General features: G+C 41.1%; 1 protein-coding gene across 1 annotated transcript in view; it reads right to left on the bottom strand.

Moving 5' to 3' along the window:
* COL1A1 (collagen type I alpha 1 chain) overlaps window positions 1-22,923 on the bottom strand; it is a 45,764-nt gene continuing 22,841 nt past the window's right edge. Inside the window, exons 27-51 of the mRNA XM_089531662.1 lie at window positions 22,739-22,792; window positions 22,572-22,625; window positions 22,021-22,074; window positions 20,227-20,271; window positions 20,017-20,115; window positions 19,522-19,629; window positions 18,948-19,055; window positions 16,801-16,854; window positions 16,518-16,571; window positions 15,308-15,415; window positions 15,150-15,203; window positions 14,351-14,404; window positions 13,246-13,407; window positions 12,766-12,873; window positions 10,544-10,651; window positions 9,789-9,842; window positions 9,522-9,629; window positions 8,589-8,642; window positions 7,967-8,074; window positions 6,432-6,485; window positions 5,259-5,366; window positions 4,875-5,157; window positions 3,914-4,104; window positions 2,935-3,177; window positions 1-1,999 (exon numbers count right to left, since the gene is read on the bottom strand). Of these exons, the coding sequence (XP_089387788.1) occupies window positions 1,853-1,999; window positions 2,935-3,177; window positions 3,914-4,104; window positions 4,875-5,157; window positions 5,259-5,366; window positions 6,432-6,485; window positions 7,967-8,074; window positions 8,589-8,642; window positions 9,522-9,629; window positions 9,789-9,842; window positions 10,544-10,651; window positions 12,766-12,873; window positions 13,246-13,407; window positions 14,351-14,404; window positions 15,150-15,203; window positions 15,308-15,415; window positions 16,518-16,571; window positions 16,801-16,854; window positions 18,948-19,055; window positions 19,522-19,629; window positions 20,017-20,115; window positions 20,227-20,271; window positions 22,021-22,074; window positions 22,572-22,625; window positions 22,739-22,792 (2,574 nt within the window). The 3' untranslated portion in view covers window positions 1-1,852. The remainder of the gene's footprint in view (window positions 2,000-2,934; window positions 3,178-3,913; window positions 4,105-4,874; window positions 5,158-5,258; window positions 5,367-6,431; window positions 6,486-7,966; window positions 8,075-8,588; window positions 8,643-9,521; window positions 9,630-9,788; window positions 9,843-10,543; window positions 10,652-12,765; window positions 12,874-13,245; window positions 13,408-14,350; window positions 14,405-15,149; window positions 15,204-15,307; window positions 15,416-16,517; window positions 16,572-16,800; window positions 16,855-18,947; window positions 19,056-19,521; window positions 19,630-20,016; window positions 20,116-20,226; window positions 20,272-22,020; window positions 22,075-22,571; window positions 22,626-22,738; window positions 22,793-22,923) is intronic.

Here is a 22,923-nt window from a genome sequence, read left to right as displayed (position 1 = left end):
TCATTTCACATGCTTTATTTCAGCAGTCAAAATAATTAAAAACATCTCAAATTATTATACATATACAAAATAGGTACAGAATCTTCGGTCGCTCACACTCCCTAGAACATCTGCCTCTTGTTAAAGAGAGGAATGGGTTTGCTTGGAATGGGAAACCCACCGAAAGACAGAGGGGGGGGGGAACCAGAGTCAAAATGGGGGGTAACAGAGGAGATGAGGTGAATGAAGAGAAGAAAGATGAAGAGATGAATGTGTGAGCAGCAAGTGAGGACCATGAGAGAAGGAGAGAGGGTTGGTGCAAGAGTTTGCTTTTGCAGAATGAAAAGAGAGATGGAAAAGGAGAGAAGGATGGTGGAGGAGAAGAACTGGATGAATAGAGTGGAGGGAAGACAAGCCAACAGGGAATCCACACCTGCTTTACAAGAGAAAGACAGAAACTGCTCAGACCTCGATCCCTTGTAGCAATATTTGATTTGTTTGTCTCATCCTGGATTGATTTTTATTTTGCTTGTTTAAAAAAGAAGAATAAAAATAATTAGCACCTTTTGAAAAATTCACAAGTATTGTTGGGCAGCAAGGCACCAAATTTACTTCTCCCCTCCACTAGTCTCATTCCTATAGCACCAAGTGGCCCCCTCTTAGCAACACAATCGCTTGGGGGGGCGAGGTTTTTCTTAAAAAACAGAGTTCACCACCTCAAAAAAAGATTTCCATGGGACCTGAAAAGGATTAGCATAGCAGACAAAGTTAAAATAAAAAATAAAACTAGAAGACACAGTTAGCACCTTGATCTAAACTTGGAACCCTGTTCACTCCCCTCCTGCCCTATGGCAACCTGGTGCCACTAGTCTTTTTTAAAAAAAAACCCAAAACTACCCCAAAAGAACGTGAAAATGACAATGGTGAGGTAGCCGTCCATACAACAATAATATACATTTAACATTACATTTTCTCTGCTTTCTGGTATTTTTACTGGACATTTTTTTCCTTCAGTTGTTCACCAACAAAATCTCTGTAGCTCTTATAAACCTATTTTTTCCTCTTTCCCTGTTTTTTTTGACGAAAAAAGTAACTTTGATCTCTTTCACAGGGACATGCATTATCCACATGTTCTTTTCATCTCCACAATTTCCTGTTTTGAAAACTGCTCTTATTAATATGGGCTTCGTCAAATTTCTATTGCCGATTGAACAAACGAGGGGAAAAAAATGTACATTTTAAAAAGGCTGAAAGAATAATCTTTTCAGTGGTATTGCTCTGTGAAAAAGAAAAGAAAAATCTTTCCATATCATGGTACTGGCAGAGAAAGATGGCTTGTAGGTAAATTTTGGGATTTTTTTTCTCCAACTCCAAGTTAAAAGGGGGAGGACTTATTTTTATAGGGTTGTGATGGGCAGGATCTATGACTAGTTAGCATTACTCATGTTGTTTTGGAACAACAGTTTTTTCAAAACCGGTAGTAGAAATACACAAGGTGTTGATTGGTTTGAACTGATTTGGTCATTTTGGATGGTTTTTATATATGTCTTTCTGGAATGTGCAAATAGTGGTCCCAAGATATTACATGATCTTTTTAAAAAAAGAAGAAGAAGATAAAATTAAACCGTTCTGTCTTCGGGGATTTTTTAATTAAAAAAAATCAAGCAAGTGGATGCATTTCCTTAATTATTTTTGAAAAGTCATTTATTTTTATTTTTTTGGTTTAATGCTTTTTTTGTTTTTTTAACGGAAACGAAAATAGTTTTAGAGATGATGGATAGAAAAAGACACAAATTCAAGTCCATGTGAAATTTCCTTCTTTTTTGGCTGTTTTTTTATTTTATTTTTTAAACTGTCAGGTTTCCTTTTGAGTTTACAAGAAGCAGACGGGTCCAACATCAAAGCCGAATTCCTGGTCTGGGGCACCAACGTCCATGGGAGCCACGTCAATGACGGGCAACCGGGAAGTTTTTGTTGTCTTGTATTCGATGACTGTCTTTCCCCAACTGCCAGTGTGACTCTGCGGAGGAAGGGGAAATAGGAAGAAATCAGACTTCTGTGTACTGCAATAACAGATTTTTAGAGCTTGGGGGAAAAGAAATGGCCTTTGCCCAAACCTGGACTTTTGTGTTCTTAAAACATTGGTTCTATGTCAAGCAGACCTCCCCCATCATGTTTGCCCATTCAGTTTACCCTGCATGAAATTGTGTCATTTTGCATATATTTAGGAATTTTTTTGGAGCAGACATTGGTAGGCTGGCAGTCAGCCTTTCTTGCTCTGTCTGTCAAAACTCTCAAACCACCATTGGCTCCTAGGCCAGACTTCTGCTTGCTGGTTATGGGCCACACAGTTGCTTTAGTGTCAAAAGGCAATATGTGCATTGAAGTTAAATACCATATGTATATCTATATCTACAGAGAGGGGGGGGGGATCCTGTCCTGACCCAAATGGTGGAAGCAATTAGAAGGTCGAACAGGTGCTGCTACATCAAGATATACACAGCATGGGCACATGGTAGTCTCTCATGGGTTCATTCAGGGAAATCTAGAGAGGCTTTCCCGCCATGTGCCATGCTGCAGTGCACACAAGAACCCAGTCTACCTGCTTGTAGAGAAATATTTCATCACAGAGACTGCATTTACTGGAGAATCTACCTGCTGCAACCCCAGCTTTTCCACTCACTGCCTATCTTTGTTTTCCTAGATTCTGCCTTAGTTCTGATATACCCATTGCCTTTTCCATGGGCTTTACTTACTTACTAACCTCAGTTCAGAGCATGAACAAAAGTTTTAATAATAGGTACTGAGGTGGCAAGGAGGCCCTCCTCCATTATTGAAAAACTGTAGCCTGCATCAAGACTTCTTTTTATGTAGGGAACAACTGAAAAGCAGTTGGTGGCATCCCATCCACCACATCTTGCTCCAGTCTGACTGACCAAAGGCCCAAGGACTCACCGTGCAGCCATCCTCAGTAACTCCATAGGTGAAGCGGCTGTTGCCTTCTGCTCTGATCTCAATCTCGTTGGAGCCCTGGAGGAGCAGAGCCTTCTTCAAGTTGCCAGTCTGTTGGTCCATGTAAGCCACACTGTTCTTGCAGTGGTAGGTGATGTTCTGGGAGGCTTCAGTGGACATCAAGCGCAAGAAGGTCAGTTGGATGGCAACATCGGCTGGGTTGGAATCTTCACCACCATATTCGAACTGCCAAGAGCAAGAGAGAAAAGTAGAAAGCAGAAAGTGGTTAGTGGTTACGTCATCTCCTCTAAGAATCTCCCTGCAAATCTATACATTTAGTTGGCCTCTTTGCTTTCTACCCATCCAGGGTGTCCCTGGTGATAGAATAGGAAAAATCTGACTTATGGGAAAAGCCAGAAGAGGTCTTAGTGTCATGTAGAGAAAGATAGGGCAATGAATGGCTCTTCAATCTCCCTTGAGAAAGGCTCACTGACTTTCCCTGTTGCATCTTCTCTAAATTAGCCTACTCTAGCATGTCAAGCTGCATTTTGACAACTGACTCTTCTTTGCCTTGTGAGACAAAATAAATCTCTGGAATCGATTGCCTGAAAACTGTTCTAGGCCTACTTTTGATTTCTCCAACACCCCTTCCATCTGATTTTTTTCTTCATAGAACCCATAGAGTTGGAACTGAACACATGGTTTATCAATCCTAACCTCCTTCAGACAGCAAATACTCTCCTCAGCATTTCTTGATCCATAGCAATCATCACTCTTCAACTATTCCAATCTACTGTTATGGACAATTCAGGATATATGGCTGAGAGTGACTTCAAGAGATCACCCAAGCCCTTCTACTGCCTCAAAGGATCAAATCTACCTTGTTTAACCTGATTGTAAAGTAACTGGCCAATGCCTGTTTAAAGTACAAGTTTCACAGTCCTAGCCAAGCCCTGCCTGTGTCACTGATTCCTGGTCTCACCTGGAAGCCATCGGTCATTGTCTCGCCGAACCAGACATGTTTCTTCTCCTTGGGGTTGTTGCTGATGTACCAGTTCTTCTGAGAGATGGTAGGCTGAGATGGGTAGACACAAGTCTCTCCAGTCTCCATGTTACAGTAGACCTTGATGGCATCCAGGTTGCAGCCTTGGTTGGGATCAATCCAGTACTCGCCTGGTGAGGAAAATTAAGTGAGTATGTTGATGGAGAATGAATTGCAGAAGAAGCAAATGGACTGCTGAGTTCAACCTGCTATACTAGAAGGGGACCAACCAACCTTTTGTCCCCTCTGCTCTTTCATCTGCCACTATGCTAGGAATTTTCAGACGTTGTCAATATTAGCCAAGAAAATATCTACCTAAACGTTACTAAGAAATATAGCCTATCAGCTTAAGGGCAAGCAGATAAGAGAAATATATTTGTATGTCCATGAAAGGCTTCAGGGTACCAGGGAGGTGGTGCCAAGTATTATTTTTAAAAATATAGTTGGGCCATTATTCTAATTGTATTCATGACATTTTTTCTCCTGGAGAGAAGACTGTCAGGGAAAAGACTGAATGTCCAAAATTGCTAGTCCTCTGCAGTTAACTCACTCTCTGAGAAATATCTTAGCAAAGAGAGAAGCTTCTTGTAAGATGAATAGTTCTGTATAAACCAAGCAATTCATACTAGGGAATAGGCTGCATGAAAAGATGCTCAGAAGATATCTACTGATACACTGGCAAGTCTGTTGTGATGGAAAATTCATTTGTGGCTTTTGACCTGAGTTAACCAATGTGACTGATTCTGTAAACAAACTCAGAGAGATCAATAGGCAGTGAGGAAAGAAGTGAAGTGAGAGGAAAAGAAAGAGCTGTTCTGGATGCATAGGACAGAATTGCTACAGAAGTAAGGAAGATTCATGGCATTAAGAGAAATAAAACTATTTTTCTTTCTATACTCACCGCTCTTCCAGTCTCCATGGCACATCTTCAGGTCACGGCAAGTGCGGGCTGGGTTCTTACGGGTTCCCTCAGGGCTACGGATGTTCTCAATCTGCATGGACAGGCTCTTGAGGGTGGTGTCAACTTCCAGGTCACGGTCACGCATCACATTGGCATCATCAGCTCTGTAGTAGCGACCGCCATCGTGAGCTTTCTCTTGAGGAGGCTGGGGCATGAAGCTGAAGTCAAAGCCACCGCTAGGTGGGCCTGGGGGACCAGGTGGGCCAGGAGGTCCAGGAGGACCCTGAAGGTGGAGAACAAGAAAAAAGAAAAGTTGGAGACAAAGATCTCAACTACCCAATGCATCCCAGCTGTGGTACTTCTACTTTTAGATGCAATACGTACAGCAGGGCCAACATCACCAGTACGACCACGGGGACCAGGTGGGCCAATGGGACCAGGGAGACCATTCAGACCATCTTTGCCAGCGGCACCAGCAGAGCCAGGAGGACCCTGTCAGGAAAAGAGATCACATATGTATTGTTAGTGGGGCACTGACTTGAAATGAAGAAAAATAATAATAACCCACAGATGCATTGAGGTCTACATGTACCCATCTGAGTTTCAGTCCTTGAAGGCTTTCCCCCAATCTGCCTGTGAGCTAATGACTGAAGGGCTATTGTATTTTCAGCATGATATAATGTACAATTGGTGGGCAGGGCTGGGTTGTGCACATGGCATTACTGCAATTAATTGATCTTTGCAGTGATTCTCACATGGGGATTGTGATGGGATGAGTTTCGGTACAAGGGAATGTTGTGCCATCAGTCCCCTGCAATCAGATTCCCCTTTATTCATTTACTGCTTCCTAAACTTCTAAGTTAGGGAAGATAGGAAAGTATCATAGCAGACATCCCCTCATTCTCTTTCAAACTACTCGGGTCACTTCACAGTTAAACCAATAGTAAATACTTTCCCTGAAACAGATGCCTCTAAACTCTTTCCCATTCCATTTGCTTTTCTATATGTCCCTTATGCCACTCTTGTGGCTAATGAGACAACCTAATAATATCACACTGCTCTTGCACTGGATGTTCAGTAAGAATTTGGAAGTTAGGACTCCTCACAAAGGAGTTTTCTTTTTTTAAAAAGCTGACAATCATTTGCTTTACTTTCTGTTCTTCAGCTATCTGTCTCTACTCCAAGACTGCCATCAAATGTTCCTTCTCTTTTAAACAAAGAATAAAAGAGAACTATCCAGACACACATTAATATACTGTGGATTTGTCTCCTGCCTAGACAGCAGTGTTTTACAAACCAGTGCTATGCCTGTTTACTCATAAGTAAATCTAACTGTATTCTGTGGAGCTTCCATACATGTTTGCAAAGGATTTTCTGGAACTTCAGTTACTCAGGTAACTATGCTATGAATCAAATATGCAGCATTTTCACAATGTAACAAATAGATGACTGCTCTTCAGTCTTTATTTGATGGCTTCTTGCATAATTTTTCACTTCTCCCAAGTCCATTTAATATTTCCAGTGTTTCCATCAAGGGTACAAAACTGTACTACTTACTCTTGGGCCAGCAGGGCCAGAAGAACCAGAGGGACCTTGTTCACCAGGAGAACCCTACAGAAGAGAAAGAATAGTCAGTTCAACATGATGTTAGTTATCCTGGCAGAACCGAATTTATTGTTGGGTTGGAAGAAAACTAGTCATATTTATTAAAAGTGATGTAATAATGACTTGGCCTGAAAGTCATGGAAGGGTATGTGTTAATATGGCCTATAGATCAGACTTGGCATGTCACCCACAACGGCTAGAATCCTGTTGGTTAGTCTTGAATAGACACATTGAACCAGTTGTTGCATGATGTAAATCGGTAAATCCAATTGATTTAATGGATCTATTCAAGTCAGGAGTAACAACAGGATTTAGGCCAATGAATGGTTTTCTGATTGGCACACTTTGAAACTTCACAAGACCTCTCCTGCTGGCAGAGAGATTGGCTCAATGCTATGGTAGGCCTGTACACCTCTTACGTTTATGCAAGATAGTAGCTTTTCTGCAACCTGATTTCTAGTTCTTGTAGGGATAGAAAGATCTAGAATGAAAATCAATGCATGCAACCAGTTGTATTTGCATGAAATATATTGGGCATTCTTACAAATATTAGATAAAATACTTGTCTTTAGGAATGAGAAAAAATTTAAGTGTATCTATGTAAAACACACTATAGTACTTGGGCTTTTTAGACGTCTTAGACAAAATTTTTGTCCAGTTATCAGTGTCATAATTTTCCCCCAATTTTATATGGTACAACTTAAAAAAGTATTTCAGTGTGCCATGTTGCTTTGGGACTATGGGGAAATCACATCAACCCAATGTCTATATTTTAACAATGTTGTTACTTCTTTATCAGAGAGATGAACTCAATCCTACTTTGTTTATTGATCAGGAAATGCAGTAACAGTTAAATACTGTTTTACTTTTACCCCTAATGGCCTCAGAAACAGCCTGACAACCTAGGAGGCCTATACATATTTCCTTTCTAGGCAAAGACCACAACGATGTACAAACTCCCTCCAACTCTTCCTCTCTGATTAGGTTTCCACCAAAAGACCTCAAAATGGCATTTCCTTGCAGAAACCAATGGTAGCCTCTTGTTGTTTTTAAAACTGCCTTCCACAAGACGTGGCTTGAGCATAAAACTAAAGCCCCCTGTTTCCCTCAGTGGCTATATGCCACTGGAGAAATCTAAAGGTAAACTGGATAGATAAAGACACATACATCATTCCCTGTTTACTTGTACTCAGAGTCATGTTGCTTTTGAGCCTAACGACTACCTTTAGTAGTCCTTGCTATTTGAAGGCCTATTCTATGCTCTTGTAGGACTCTGTCTTGCCCAGAGATTACCGATGTCTCTACTGTAGGGGTTGGGTAGGAGACTCATCCCCATGTTTAAAACAACTAAAGAGAGTCACACACAAGAGATCACCTCACTCAGGTGCCCAGTCTATGTGGGCAGACAGGCCTGAGGGCATCTCTCTGGGGCCTTGCAACAGTTAAGGCAGCACTATCTCCAAAAGGGAGGGTATGCCAATACTCACAGGGGGACCAGGGGGACCCTGAAGACCAGAAAATCCTCTGTGACCCTTCATGCCTCTGTCACCTTGTTCACCAGTCTCACCCTTGTCACCACGAGGACCTTGTGGGCCCTGGAAATAAAAAGGAAGAATTAAAAGATGAGCAGAAAAAGCTTTCACAAATGCAACACAAAAACCATGAATGGGCAGTTTTGTATAGCTGTGCGGTCACACTCAAAACTTAAAAAGGTTTTACAGTCGGCCCTCTGTATCCAATATTTTGCATCCATGGATTCGATGGCTTGAAAATATATTTCTAAAAAATTCCCAAAAAGATCACCTTGATTTTGCCATTTTATATACAGGACACCATTTTATAACATCATTGTATATAACAGTACTTAAGCATCTATGAATTTTGGTATTTATATTGTGGGGGCTCTTGGAGCCAAACCGCAGTAGATACCAAGGGCCCACTGAATGTTGTCTTGAAGATGGAGAAATTTGCAAAGTCTGACTATATCTAGTCAGCTGTCATACAATGGCAGTCATTTTGAATGCTCCAATAGCAACCATTATATGATTCTTTCAAAATTCTTTTTTTTAAGAAAAAAGAGAAAAGGAAAATCTTAAACTCCAAACTTACAGCAGGACCACGAGAACCAGCAGGACCAGCGGGACCAACAGGGCCAGCAGGACCCTAGAAGAGAAAGGAGAAATGTACATTATACACTGTTAGTTAAGAGTCTTCACTTGGAATTGGCCATGTGGACTGTTCCTTGTCATAGATCATATTTTTTACTCTAAGAGAAGCAAAGCATTTTTTTACAATGAAGTACTACCCTTAATTTCTCTTCTACTAGTGTAACAGACATCGGCCATTTGATCAATAGCAATTAAGTTTTATCAGTCAGAACAGAATGTCTGTGGGTTAGAACATTATATTCAAGGTATGGGCAAAGTTCCAGTTTGAAAGGATACCAAGAGAATATGATCTGTAACATGAGACACCTATATGGGGAATACCTAGGAGAATGTCCCACCCCCATGCATCTTCTTTCACTTCTATGAAGAAGAGGCAGAATTAATAAATATGAGATTATATATTCCCAAATTTGTAGTAAGATATTGGAGTGTTCAATGGGATTTAGGCTTGGAAAGTGGGCTCACAATTAAGATCACTAATAAGTAAACAATTTAATTTTTTGGCAGAATCATGATTTAAAACAGATTGAAAGGTAAATATGGCCATAGAAGATACATATATTCTGAATTAATTAAGCCACACACCATGATCTCAGATCACGTGCCTTTAGTGATCGTGTTATACCAAAGAAAAGGACGATGAAAATAGGTGTATGTATGGGATTTTCCACCTCACTGGAAAGATTCTCATCCTTTTGTTTTCTTACTAAGCACGAACATGTAAGCTTGGATGTCTAATAGTCTTTTATATTAATTTATCCAGCACACTGCAGTTTTACATGTGTGGCATAGAGGAATTTTGATCAGGGAAAATGAGAAGGGCTTCTTATCATAAGTTTAATGTTACAGGAACATGAAAGAACACGCCACTTACAGTCTCACCACGGTCTCCATTCTTGCCAGCAGGACCAACAGGGCCGGGGGCACCAGGGGCACCAGGAGCTCCAGGAGGACCAGCTGGGCCAGTCTCACCACGATCACCCTATTTGGGAAATCAAAAAGAAGAAGACCAAATTTCAGAATAGTGTAAAAGTCAGCCTACTATTACAAAGTTACCCGAATATGACTGCCTTGCAACATTGGTCATCTGCAACGCAACACTCACTCTATGCTTGCACACATGGGTGTATATATACCTCACCTTAGCACCAGTAGCACCATCACGTCCAGGAGCACCTTCTGCACCAGGAGAACCCTATGGAACAAGAAGAATGGGAGACAAAGGGATTGAGAAAGACAGCAGGAAAATGGGAGATCACAACTAAAAGACTTCGTGGATAGGAGTTGGTGATCCACACTGCTACACTGTACCAAAACTTCCAAACTCTCCAGTTCAAATATATTATTTACTTATCACTTATTTTGAATAAAGTCAGCAGATAAGGAATAAATGACCTCACTTAATAAGGATACTTCACTAGGATTTATAAACATGTGAAGCCGACTTTCAAGCTCACTTTTCTCTACTTCATGTGGGTAACATCCCTCCAACATCTCAGACAGAACCTTTTCTCAGTTATTTTTTTTTTTAAAGTATATTTCCAGGATTGAACCTGGTGACCTTCTGCAAATGAACCATATTTCTAGTTGCTCTGTCATTCTGCAACTTCCATTAATCTATTAGGCCCAATGTTCTTTATCTATTCAGGTTTCTAAAAGAGGTAATCAGTGATGCTTCTACATTTGAAGATGCCAAGGATGGAAAATGGGATGTCCTGCATGCTGCACATATATTCTACCACTCAGCTAGGATTCTTCTCCAGATTGTCCAGTTTAATTCTACTGTTGTTTTTAATTAATGGTAACAGATTTTTATGGAACTGAGGTTCCACAGAGAAATGAGACAAGGGAGCAGACTGAAGAGTACAGAACTCCTATGGGTATACAAAGACTTACCTCACGTCCAGCTTCACCAGGGGGTCCAGCCAAACCAGGGGGTCCCATTGGGCCAGGAGGTCCACGTTCACCAGAAGATCCAGATGGGCCTTGTTTGCCAGGCTCGCCCTGTGAATATCAGAAAAATGAAGATGTGAAGGCAAAGAGAGAGAGATAAAGGAAACTACATCCATACATGACATATGGGCCTTGTTATTTATTACTCCACACAGAATAAGAAGTAGCCCAATCTAAGCAGAGTTTGAATAGTGTTCATGTGTCCAGAATCTGAGAAAACACTAAAGTAACTTGATCAACTGAAAAAGTGGGGATATAATATGCATGTTGCTACCTGAGGCATGGCAAATGCTCCTGCACTGTCAAGTTCAAGTGTGCAGTACTTAAGACCAGATATGTTATTTGGGCAACTGAAACAGAAAATGCCAGAACTACCTTTTTTCCTCACTGGCAATAAAAACACAATAATAATTAAATATACGACAATTTGCTGGTTTTTCATGACATTTACAAGTAGATGCCTAAGGTACCTGCCTCACTTTTTCCAATGGTAGAACCAGCCCTAAGGATGAAACTAAGACTTGGAGGCATATTTTACTAGGAATTCAATGGTTATCTGAATGCATAGTTCTGCTCTTAAGTATTACAACACTGGGAAAGAATAGGCTGTTATTAAGGCATGTTCTTGCTCCAAATATATATTTCTATGGAGCTTTTTGGTGTTTTATAAAGCATACAGCACTCTACTATGAAGTGTGAATTTAATCTGGATTGATTTCTGATACAATCTAATGAGCCCATTTTAAGGCAGGAATAATACATTTAAAGTCTGATGCCATTTCTCAGGTTCAATCTCTTTTAGTTTTGAAAACTGATTTTTACAGACTATTTCTTAAAACAACAACAACAACAACAACAACAACAAAATCTTGTCTTGCTGCTCAGTGTTATCCTTTGCCAATCCATAAATCAAGACATATCTATAACAGAAAGAGATGTAAAAGCAAATCCTAAAGAGATACATGTATACACAATTTTGCAAATAAATTTGAGTTAGGAGAAACAGCTTGAGAACTTTTCTCCTAGACAGAATTCATTTCAGCACTAGTGTGTACAGCTGTGCAGTTTCCTAGTTTATGGAGATATATAGATAGTTCTTTAAAACACAGTTCCAGAAATTTATGAATGTCTGTTTCTAAGAAATGGTTGGGCTCCCAAACAAGGATCAGCCCTCAAAACACAGAACATCTGTCAAATCTATTCTGAAGGCCAAGCAGAATTGCTCAGAGCAGATGAATGCTGCCATATTGTAGAGGACATCCTGCCGTTGGGCTGGGGTTTTAATATGAACAAGCCAGCTTCTCTAGAGATGACAAGAAATGGTTACAGTTTTTGACAGTTTACAGAACTAGCCTACAGATCTTAAACTAGCTTTCTCTTTTTAGTGCCATGTGTATTGAAGGGAAAGGAAAGTCTGGAAACTGAATTGCAAGGCATAGTCTTCATTCCCCAGTGCTTTTGCTCAGGAAATGACCACTCTCAGACTGGGCTCCAGGGTTTGAAGAGGAGGCAGATGCACGTGAGACTGAGAGGCCAGAAGCATTTGAGGCTTAAATAAATAACAATGAATGGCCCTTTATTCTGAGGGGCATGCCTAGCTGCCTTTTGGGGTTTTTTGGGCCTGGGAAAACAAAAAGATCTCTGGGCTAATGCATAATAAAGCGGTCACAACAAGAAGGACTGTTCCCTTTCTGAAGAAAATCCATTATCATCATGTGTTCTAAGCATGAATAGAAATAAAGAGCAGCATTGGATTGGAAAAAGGGTCATTTTGAGGTTTCAGCTGCAAACCAAACCCCTCATTTTGGGAATGCACTATTGGTGTCACTACAGATTTTCATATAAATGTAAAATAAAACGTTAATAAGAGCTTCATATTTTCTCTTGTCATCATATTCCCATTTTCTTTGGGCCTGTTGTTGCAAGTATAGAATTTATATTGAGTCAATGGACTCCAAAGTCTATCCTAGTTGGACTCTGAAAGCCTGTTTTGCTTATAGCCTCAAATCTGACTCACATAAACCCCTTGCCCACCACTGTCTTCCTAAAGAAATGCCCTTGTTTCCCTGTCTTTTTTTGTTTCCTGCCCTGCAGTGTTCAGGATGAAACTAACTCGAGACAATTTCCTCAGAGGTTAGACAGAACTACCAAAGGAAAATACTCACAGATGGTCCAGGAAGACCGGGGAAACCTCTCTCGCCTCTTTGTCCAGGAAGACCAACAACACCACGTTGTCCAGCAATACCTTGTGGGCCAGGAGTACCAGGTGCACCCTGTAGGATGAAGAGAAAAGAGATTTCAGTGAGTGGATAACTGAAGACTGCTTTGGTTGAAGAGACAAGTTTCATCCTCACCCTATGATATACCATTAAATGGATGACAGGTGGAACTTGACCTCAGCATAAACAAGAGGTTGGCATGAATGTGCCCCAGAGCAAGCTGGGAAACAAGTCAGATATCACTATCATGAAACCAGACATTTGAAAAGAAATTCAAGTCTGAGAAATTATTAGCACTTAAAGTTGGGTTGCTTCCAGGGAGCTTCTATGAATTGTGACAGGCAACTTCCACAAAAAGGAGAAACCCAACTGGGATCAAACTACACCATAAAGAGAAACAAGCTATCAGACATTATGTTTACTTACAGCAGGTCCATCACTACCAGGAGATCCCTTCTCGCCAGGAGGTCCAGGTGGGCCAGCAGGTCCAGCTTCACCGGGGCGACCAGCAGGTCCAGTCTCACCACGAGGTCCTTTGGCACCTTCCTTGCCACTTGGGCCTGGTGGGCCGGGAAGACCGATGTTACCCTTTGGGAAAGGAGGAGAACAGTTAGTGACTCTCACAGCTATGGACAAGATGCAAAGTTCCATACAATGATGTTGCAATGAAGATTTTTTGGAAAAGGATGCCAGGATGGGTTGTGATCATGTTCAAGGCTGACAAATCATTTTGGGAATGAGAACAACTAGCTACTTCTTTTGTTGTGGCTAGTTATATATATACCTAGATCCTATCTCCAGTCAAAAGGTAGGCCGGTGCATTTTAAATCAGATGCAACTTTTGGGGAGTCTCTGTGGGCAACTTTGAATTGAATATATTGAAACAACTTAAATGAAATGTGTATGAAAGCAGCCAGTGAGATTTTTCTATTGTGGTCTGTCCCAATGGTTCCTAGCAGTTTGGAGCAGGTGCAAGAATCTTGTGTTAACTACATTGGATTCCATAGTTAAAAGGAATGACTATGAAATTGATAGTATAAATATGTCCAAAGTAATACTTTTCCTATCCATTATGTCACTTTCATGTATGGAATTAAAGTGAAATGTCCACAGACTGATGAATCAGCTACTGTCCATAGGTAAAATATGGAATAGAGAAGTTCTGGAATACTGTGAATTCAGAATTAAGACTGAGATGACATGGACAAACTCATTCTTTAAAGCACTAGATTAATTCAGTCACAATTTTTCTGCTAGTTCTCAGAGTTTTTGCCCAAAATCGGAAAACAAAGATAACAAATCTCTACTACATTTTGCAAAATTAGGATACTTTTAAAGCTTCCATTTCAGACTAAAAATATTGATTTAGCTCCAGATGAAGCTAATTGTGTTTAGTTCCCATTGAAATCAATGAGCGTATGTCATGAGTAACTTGTCCCATTGGTTTTCTTGAGTCTCATGTTATGCAGCGGTTTGCCAAATTATTGCCAATAATTCTCAATGGTGTTCTAAACTGAAGTAGGGTACTCACAGATGGGCCAGGGGGTCCAACTCTTCCAGCGGCTCCGGGGAATCCAGTAGCACCCTGTAAAAGGAATGGTGGGGAAAGGTGCATTTTCAATTACTCATTTCTGCAAAAGAGAACTCTCTATTTAGCGTGTAGTAGTGGGATCAATGTAATGATCTGTATTTGAACCTAGTCTTGGTTCAGGAGCTTCTTTGCAGTGCCAAGTCTCCTTCCCTGAAAAGATGATCTCCCAGCCCTTCTCCCAGAAAACACTACTTTTTCTATTCTGTATGGAGATTCTGAAATATCAGAGAAAAATCTCTGGGTCTTGCCAACTGGGGAGCCCCATACATGTACCACCTAGCTCATTATATCTGTGCTAAGTTATTTGCAATCAGCTAGTGCTCAGTTTCAACTACAACTTCCTAGGGGCAAGCTCTGGAATGTGATTGTTTTCCTGTTATATACCATATAGGATCATATCGGTTAGTGGGTATCTTTCAACATGTGCAATACCCCCCCCCCCCATGAAGCATTCAGTCCCTTTAGACACAGGATAACTATTTTGTTTTTCTCATCTGTTATCTCTCTGAGCTACAGTTGCTTCTGTTCTTTAGTTTGTTCATATGGCACATTACTGATGCTGAGAATTCCATTAGTTTCTCCACCCACAGCCTGTTCTTAAATGTACTTGAATGAACTGGGATTATTTTCCTTTGGCTACAAAAATGCAGTGTTGGCCAATGGGAATAATGATCCAAATGTATGTCAGGGCATTTATTGTTAATGTATCCCATTTAATAATGCAGAAGGCACTACTTACAGGGGGTCCAGCACTTCCACGAGCACCTTTGGGTCCAGGAGCACCAATAGCACCCTGCAGTAGGTATAAAGAAGTTAGCATTAAAACAAAGCTAGATGACATTAAAGAAAACAAAGTGAAATTTTACAGGAAACTGAGGGAAACAAAGGATTGCTTACAGCAGGGCCGGGAGGTCCAGTGGCTCCAGCAGGGCCGGGAGGACCAGCATCACCTTTAGCACCAGCATCACCAGGTTCACCTTTAGCACCAGGTTGTCCATCAGCACCCTGTTGAAGTAAAAACAGTATTAGATGGTTAGCAACAGAGGAAAGGAGATTGAAAGATTAATGCAGCTTAATCAGTTATGCCTCTGCCTCTGCATTATTCAAGTCTGTCTGACTCAGCCATCTCTTTGAACCTGAGGAGGCATATGACCTTTAACAGTCTGTACTCATTTCCAAGACTATGCTTCTCTGGAGCTGTCAGATGGGATTAAACAGGAAGAAGTAGAATCAAAAGCTAGCTTGCTCAGCTAAAGTTCCAGATGTACCTCATCAACTGCTTCCCCCCTGATCTGTTGCCCTCTAGAAGTATTGGTCTAGAACATATCATTTCCAGACATTGGCTATCATGACTAGAGATGATAGGAGGCATAGTTAAACATACTTGGAGGGCAACAGGGCAGGAAACCTGACTTACATGTTGGATTCAAATCTTTATATTTCAGTGGACAATGATTTTGACCTGCAAGATGCAGGTCCAAATTGCCACTTCTCAGCTGTTTGCTCCCTGGATTACTTTGGAGCCAATTGTCAGCACTTTCTTAGGCTAGCCAACTGCAGAGAGTTGTTGGGAGGAGAAACAAGTCCTTAACAGACCCAGAAGGGTCTTGAACCAGTTGTGACTGAACCATCATTTCTGAGCTGAAACCCAGATAGCAGCTCACTGGGTCCTGAAAAACATTCCTACCCTGAATGCAACTAGGTGACTTGCTGTCTGGATCCCTGATGATCTGAGCATCAATGATAGGATACTGAAAAAAGACATTTGCCTATAGGCAACATATTAATTCATATCTCTTTGATCCCTGTAATGATGAACTAGAGTATGTCCCAAATAAGAAATTTTGTTTGTTTTATTTAATTGAACAATTTCAGTAACCTGGAGCATTTCATATTCCCTTACCAGAGGTCACTGCATAATAATCCCTTACTGTTTCTCTGGCAGTCAGAGTTGTCTTGCCTATTCATTGTGTCTTGCCTGTTCACCATATTACTTTCATTCCACAGCAAAAGAGATAGTTTGTTTACTCTCTACCTTGCCCCCAGGATGGAGCAGACATTAACCCTGATGGTTCAGTAAGGAGAGAAAGTTTGCCATCATACTCACAGGGGGGCCAGCGAATCCAGCAGGACCAGCAGGGCCAGGCTCACCACGATCTCCCTGGGAAGGAAAAGAGTGAGATAGACATACAAGGTCAGTGACGGGAGGTAGAGAGGAAGGAAAACAGGAAAAGGAAGGATGAAATGAAGAAAGGAATGAAGAAAAGAGAAAGGGAAAGAGAAGGAAAACCGGAAAGGGAAGGATGAAATGAAGAAATGAAGGAAGAAAAGGAAAAAGGAAAGAGAAGGAAAGACTGGAATGAGGAAGTGGTCTAAAAGAGCATACTTACAGGAGCACCACGAGCACCAGTTGGGCCGGCAGGGCCAGAGGGACCAGCTTCACCCTAAGTGAAAAAAAGGGGGGAAAGGGGGCAACATTAAGTTCCAAAAATCAGAATGAATCACCAACTATTCTGTAGAACCAGGTAAAACCATTAAAACAGAGGAAGAATTCAGGTAGCAGCTTCCTACAAGTTAATTATGTGTGAAGACGATCCTTTTTTAAAAAAACCTGCTTATATATATGCTACTGTCAGCTGCTTTGATAAAACTGGCAGGGAATACAGTGATTTTTCTCCCCCACCCCCAATCTAGGCTGCTGCCACACTGCAGATTGAATGCAGTTTGACATGGCTTTAACAGTCATGGCTGCATCCTATGGAATCCCAGGATTTGTAGTTTGTTGTGGCACCAGAGCACTCTGATAGAGAAGGCTAAATATCTCACCAAACTACAGTTCCCGGACTTCCATAGCAGTGAGGCATGGCAGTTAAAGTGGTGTCAAACTGCATTAATTCTGCAGTGTAGATGCAGCCTCATTCACAGACTCAAATGGATGGCTAATACAACATGTGAATTTAGTACATGGGAACGTTCCCAGAGATCTGCAACAAAATTCCACTTATTCATGGCAATGAATGCAGAAGAATTTGACTAGTTGGGGTGACATTAGGAGCTGGATGTAAGGCACACACAGAGAAGGAAGTCATGTAATTGCAGAGGAGGAGGTAGGAATGCAGCATTCATAGGAATGGATAGTCAGTCTGTTTCTAGTACACATCGGTTTTGCATGTGATCACCAGCTTTTTCCATCCTGATTCTGGATTAATATGTATTATTGTAATAGGCATAGGAATTTTTGGCATGTTTTCTCTCAAAATATGCAATTCTAGCTGTATATATTTTATCTTGAAAACACATTTTAGAGATACATAGTGGTAGTTTTTGGAGCAAAAAACTGCACTGGAAATCTGGAGAAGTGTTAAATTTGAAGGATAGCTGGTTTGCATACTAATCTGAGAGTAGTGAATCATGTCAGTTTGTTTTCAGATATGGACTAAAACAAAAATCCTTGAGTATTGCTGTGGATTCAGTGAAATCCATCTATGCCATTGGCCTCTGGATTCCTTTCTTTAAGCCTAGCCAATTTGTAAGGACCCATAACAGTGTTCAGGATCAGATATTAATCTACATGGTACATTAAGTTGTAGATCTTAAGTGAACAATTAGCAGCTGCTTGCCTCTAAAGCAACCTGGACTTTGGCTCATCACTGTTATCCATGCCCTTCTAGAGGCAAACAAGAAACTTTTAAAACTCATTTCTCCTTATTGCCTACATGTTTCCTCCAGTTCTGTTTCCACATGCAAGACTGACAGTTCTCATTAGAGTTCTTGTAGGACTGGAGCTTTAATTTCTGTCAGCCAGACATAGGCCTCCTACCTGTATCATCAACAATGTGGTTTTGGCAGATTTACACCACTGAGCCTTGTATTCCACCCTATACTGACCCACTGGTGAATCTAGTTTGCAGCTACTGGTTTGAGCCTGATATTTTTTTAAATGGACTCTTTAACATCAATCTGGTCTCTGTGGAATCTACATTCTACTGGCAAGTTTCCTCCTAAATTCAGTTCATTTCACAGGGTCTGAGAGGCGCAGATGAATCCAGAGAAGACCCAGAAAATGACTAGTCTAGATTGGTTAACTGCTGCTCATCTTAAGAACCAGGACCTGATATCAGGGTACAGAACCAGGGTACAAGGGACTTAAATTCTCATTCTCTGGAATTCTTTGGGAAACAAGGCTGCCCAAATTTCTGCACAGCTTTGAGAACTTGAGAAGGCAGGACACTACAGTGTCTGGGAAGGAACAGATTGGCCCTGTCTAACCTCACCTAATCAGAAAACCCGCTGGAGAGAAAATTCAGGTAAGTGCTTGCCTCTCCCAGTGGCAACTACCTGTTCTCTCTGTGGAAGCCTTCTTCAAACTTGCTAAAGTAATGGTGACAAAGCCTGAGCTAAGTGTGCCAAACAGTTCCACACTCTTGTGCACATCTATTTCAGTGCCAAGAGATGCACAAATCAAGGAAAACATGAACCTGACAACTGGATACTGCTAAGATAGAAAGAAGACATATAAAGTCAGAAGAACACTTACCTTGTCACCAGGAGCACCAGATGGTCCAGGTGGACCGATGGGTCCAGTCAATCCTCTAAGTCCATCCTTGCCAGGAGCACCATCAACACCTTTGGGACCTGGGTCACCCTAGGGAGGGAGGAAGACAGAACAGACCATGAAGTATTTAACAGAAGAGACCTGAGCAAGTAATGAAGGAAGGATTCTCTTTGTGACTCAACCTGACTCACACTGGAAGTCTTAAGGGAAATTCTGTAGCCTGTAAATCAACCTGGATTTAAATAATGGAAAGATACCTCTCAAATGCCTTGTCTGGTTCAGAGCATGAACTGGGGGGAGGGAGGGGATGAGTATCTATGCTAATCTTGCCTCTATGTTATGATAGTTCTTACGTAATGCCTCTTTTAGTGAAAGGGATTGTGCTGGGAAGTGAGGAAATGAAAATGTTGGAAAGAAGTTAGTTGGACACTATTTGTTAAATGCAAAGCATTCTTCCTCCCGCTTTTGTATTTCATTGTTTTCCTTCCTTATAAGCATGGTAAGCTGGTCACTGTCATTTTGGTACATTCTCTCAAGGACCAGATACTGTACTTACTCTGTCACCCTTGGCACCAGGCAGACCAGCAGCACCACGTTCACCAGGCATACCCTGGAGGCCAGGAGGACCTTGGTTTCCGGGAGCACCAGGAGCACCAGCATCACCCTAGACAGGCAGAAGTAAGAACACAGAAGTGGATATTGATCAGTTTAAAAAAAAAGACTCTAAAAAGATCCCTTCTGAATTAATTCTCTCACACGTTAGTTCAAATGCACGTTTGTCAAACATCACTTAGCTCCACTGATGCCCACACCTAAATCTTTTAGTGGTCCTAACTAGAACAAAAAACAACGACTCCATCCCACACTCTTTTGTCCAAAGTAATGGCAAACTTCTTCTAAACAAATCTTGTCAAGAAAATTAATTAGAAAGCATATAAAAACAACAGCAACAACAATGAGGCCCATTCTTAAGATTATGCTGGGTCTCTATATTTCTAAAAAAACCCCCTATCCTTCAACTATCTCATCACAATCATCCCATATTTCTTACCTTAGCACCATCATTACCAGGAGAACCATTAGCCCCACGGGGGCCAGGAGGACCAGCAGGACCTTGGACACCACGTTCACCAGGGAAACCTCTCTCACCCTGGAGGGAATGAAGAAAACTGGTCATAACTCAGAGATCAGAAGAAGCCATAGTGGTCAGATGAATAAACTTAATGAAGACCAACAAAGTGAGAAGATGCTTTTTACTTACTCTTGCACCAGAAGGACCAGGAGCACCAACATCACCAGGGGGGCCCTGTCAAGGGAATAACGACAACAGATTTTTTTTTAGCATTTGTTAAAACCACCTTCATCCAGGTGCAAGAATTAATCTGAGATGAAGCTGTTTGAGAGTCCTGATATACAATAAATAGGTAGGTTCTTCATGACATATTCTAAGACACAATGAATTTTACATCTTTTCCATTGATGGAATTCCAGGAGACATTAGAATCATGGAGTCAAGCATGAGGAGGCAAGATTTGTTCAATGTGATCATGGTTTGTAGGGTGAAGGCACACAGGAAAGAGGAGGAGACAGTAGAGTGCAGATCTGGAAATAGCTCACTAGTCTCATATTGTAGGAAAGACATGACTAGTATGTATCACAACTACAACTGCTGGCTTCTCTAACATTTCATCTTGGAAATATGAAAGGTTTTCTGTCTAGGACCCAACACAGACTTTCTAAAATAGGTGTTGTTGGACTGCAAACCTCAGTATTTCTCACCGCACTCACTATGGCTGGTAAGACTTCTAGCCCTCAAATTTTTGGAGACTGCATGATTCCCAACCCTGCTTTAAAAGGTCAATTTCAGTCTTATAAGAATGGAAAGAATCGCAGAGTTTTGAGCACTGAAAGGTCTTATGAATTTTCAAGCTGTGTCAGCTGTCAACCTGAAAGATTTGCTAGGCCTATACTAGGATCTCCAGAAAGGCAGATCCTCACATATTCCCTCTTCTCTGTACTGCATATCTCAATTCCACTGAAATCTTCCCAAAGTAGTAGGTGGGTTTCAGAGTTACAGTATCTACAATGTTTTAAATCTCTGAAAGTATGATTTGACACTCCCAGCTTTAGTGCAGATGATCTACGGCAACTCTTGCAAAAAACATGGAATCATAAAGTTGGAAGAAATCTTGGCTGACCCATGGATGCAGAAAATCCACTACTACAGCATCGCTGACAGGTGACCAGCCTCTGCTTTAAAATCTCTTATGAAGGCGAGACTACCACTTAGTTCCAAGGTAGTCTGTTTCACTATGATACAATTGGTCAGAAAAGAGAATGTAGGTAGTGACATAGGAACATTTCCTACAGAATGGGATTACTACCACTACTGATGCCTGAGTGATGATGAGCTAGAAGGCCACATTGAAGATGGCTCTGGATGATTATTATCAAATCAATTGGTAATCCAGTAACCTCATGGATACAAATGGTGTAGAAAGCCTTTGCATCAGAAAACCATGGTGCTTCTGGTTTGGCATCACACAGAAAGTGGGGGAGAATCTCCCTGACAAAAGGAAAGGTGATGTGGACTTTATCACAGCTGCACAGATAATAATTCATTACCTCTTCAATAGCACAAAGAGGGGATAAAATCAGGGCAACTTAATCAAAGAGTTCCTAACCATATCATGGGTTGGTATGATCCTGAAGGGCCCTGGAAAGCTGTTCCCACTGAAATTTCCTTAAATCTTCCCTTCATTAATAGCTAGAGGAGGAAGTTGTGTTCATTATGTGTGGAAGTTGCAAATAACATAGAAGAAGCCAATGGGAGAGAGATGTGATTTCCTAAGCCTCCATAGGATGTCTTTGAGACTTTGACAGTGAATTACTCATACTTTTTGCACAAATGCTAAACCAGCTACTCAGAAAATGTAAGCACTATACATGGGGGAAGCAAGTCTTTTCTAGGCCAGGATGCCCAGATCAGACTGGCAGCTATATACAAGCCCAACTGTATTTTTCACACTTGTGCACAAATAGCTGAATTATTTACCTGTTCACCAGGCTTTCCAGATTCACCAGGGGCACCAGCGGGACCAGGAAGACCCTGCAAAAGGAAACCAAAGATTCAAAAAGAGTTAGAATTTATAGGACTGGAAAATGAAGGCAAACAATCATTGCTTGCCAAGAAAAAGTTAGCTGTATCTATGGTTCGGTGATATTTCAGCTTCCTGCACTGCAACAGAGTGATGGCTAGTTTCATGGATGCAGAATCCTTACATTTTCCAGCTCTTTAATGTTTATATTTTAAAAGTACATTCCTATCCTTCATTCTATGAGAAAAAGAATGCCTCTCTACTAGTCTTTTTTCTTCCACTCTTCTCAGCTGCTTGCCAGAAAATTTGCAAGAAGCCCCAGGTTATCTTAAAACCAGGAGAAAGAGAGAAACCATGCAAAACAGAACATGGATATGTAAACATAACACAATTTGTACTGCTTATGGCTATCTATAAATTTGTGTTCTCTGGTTTCCAAATCTGGACCTTTGCTGTGACACAATATATATAGTTCTCACTGTGCTCCTTTTTATATAAAGCCTCTCACCTGGAATCCGGGAGATCCAGCTGGACCTTGTTCACCTCTTTCTCCAGCAGGACCCTGTGATGGGGAAACAAAAGAAGAAGTGTCATGGAGAGGCAGAATTCAATCAAGGTTATCCAGTAGCCATCAAAGGTACAGAAGATTTGATTTAAAAATGAACTTCTACTTACACTTGGGCCAGGGGGTCCCTGAGCACCAGCTTCACCATCTTTGCCAGGAGCACCCTGGGGGAAGAAGAAAAGGAGGAGGAAAAAGAAATCCTTAATGAGGATCTATTGACTGATAGGGTTGGAGATAAATTCATCTTTCTTCTACCCTGATCATCTGCTTTTTAAATCCATTGACTGCTTTTGGT

This window comes from Sceloporus occidentalis, unplaced genomic scaffold (assembly GCF_023333645.1).
Source record: "Sceloporus occidentalis isolate IW3139 unplaced genomic scaffold, rSceOcc1.0.p SCAF_7, whole genome shotgun sequence".
NCBI lineage: Eukaryota > Metazoa > Chordata > Lepidosauria > Squamata > Phrynosomatidae > Sceloporus > Sceloporus occidentalis.
This window is presented reverse-complemented; position numbering and strand designations above follow the sequence as displayed.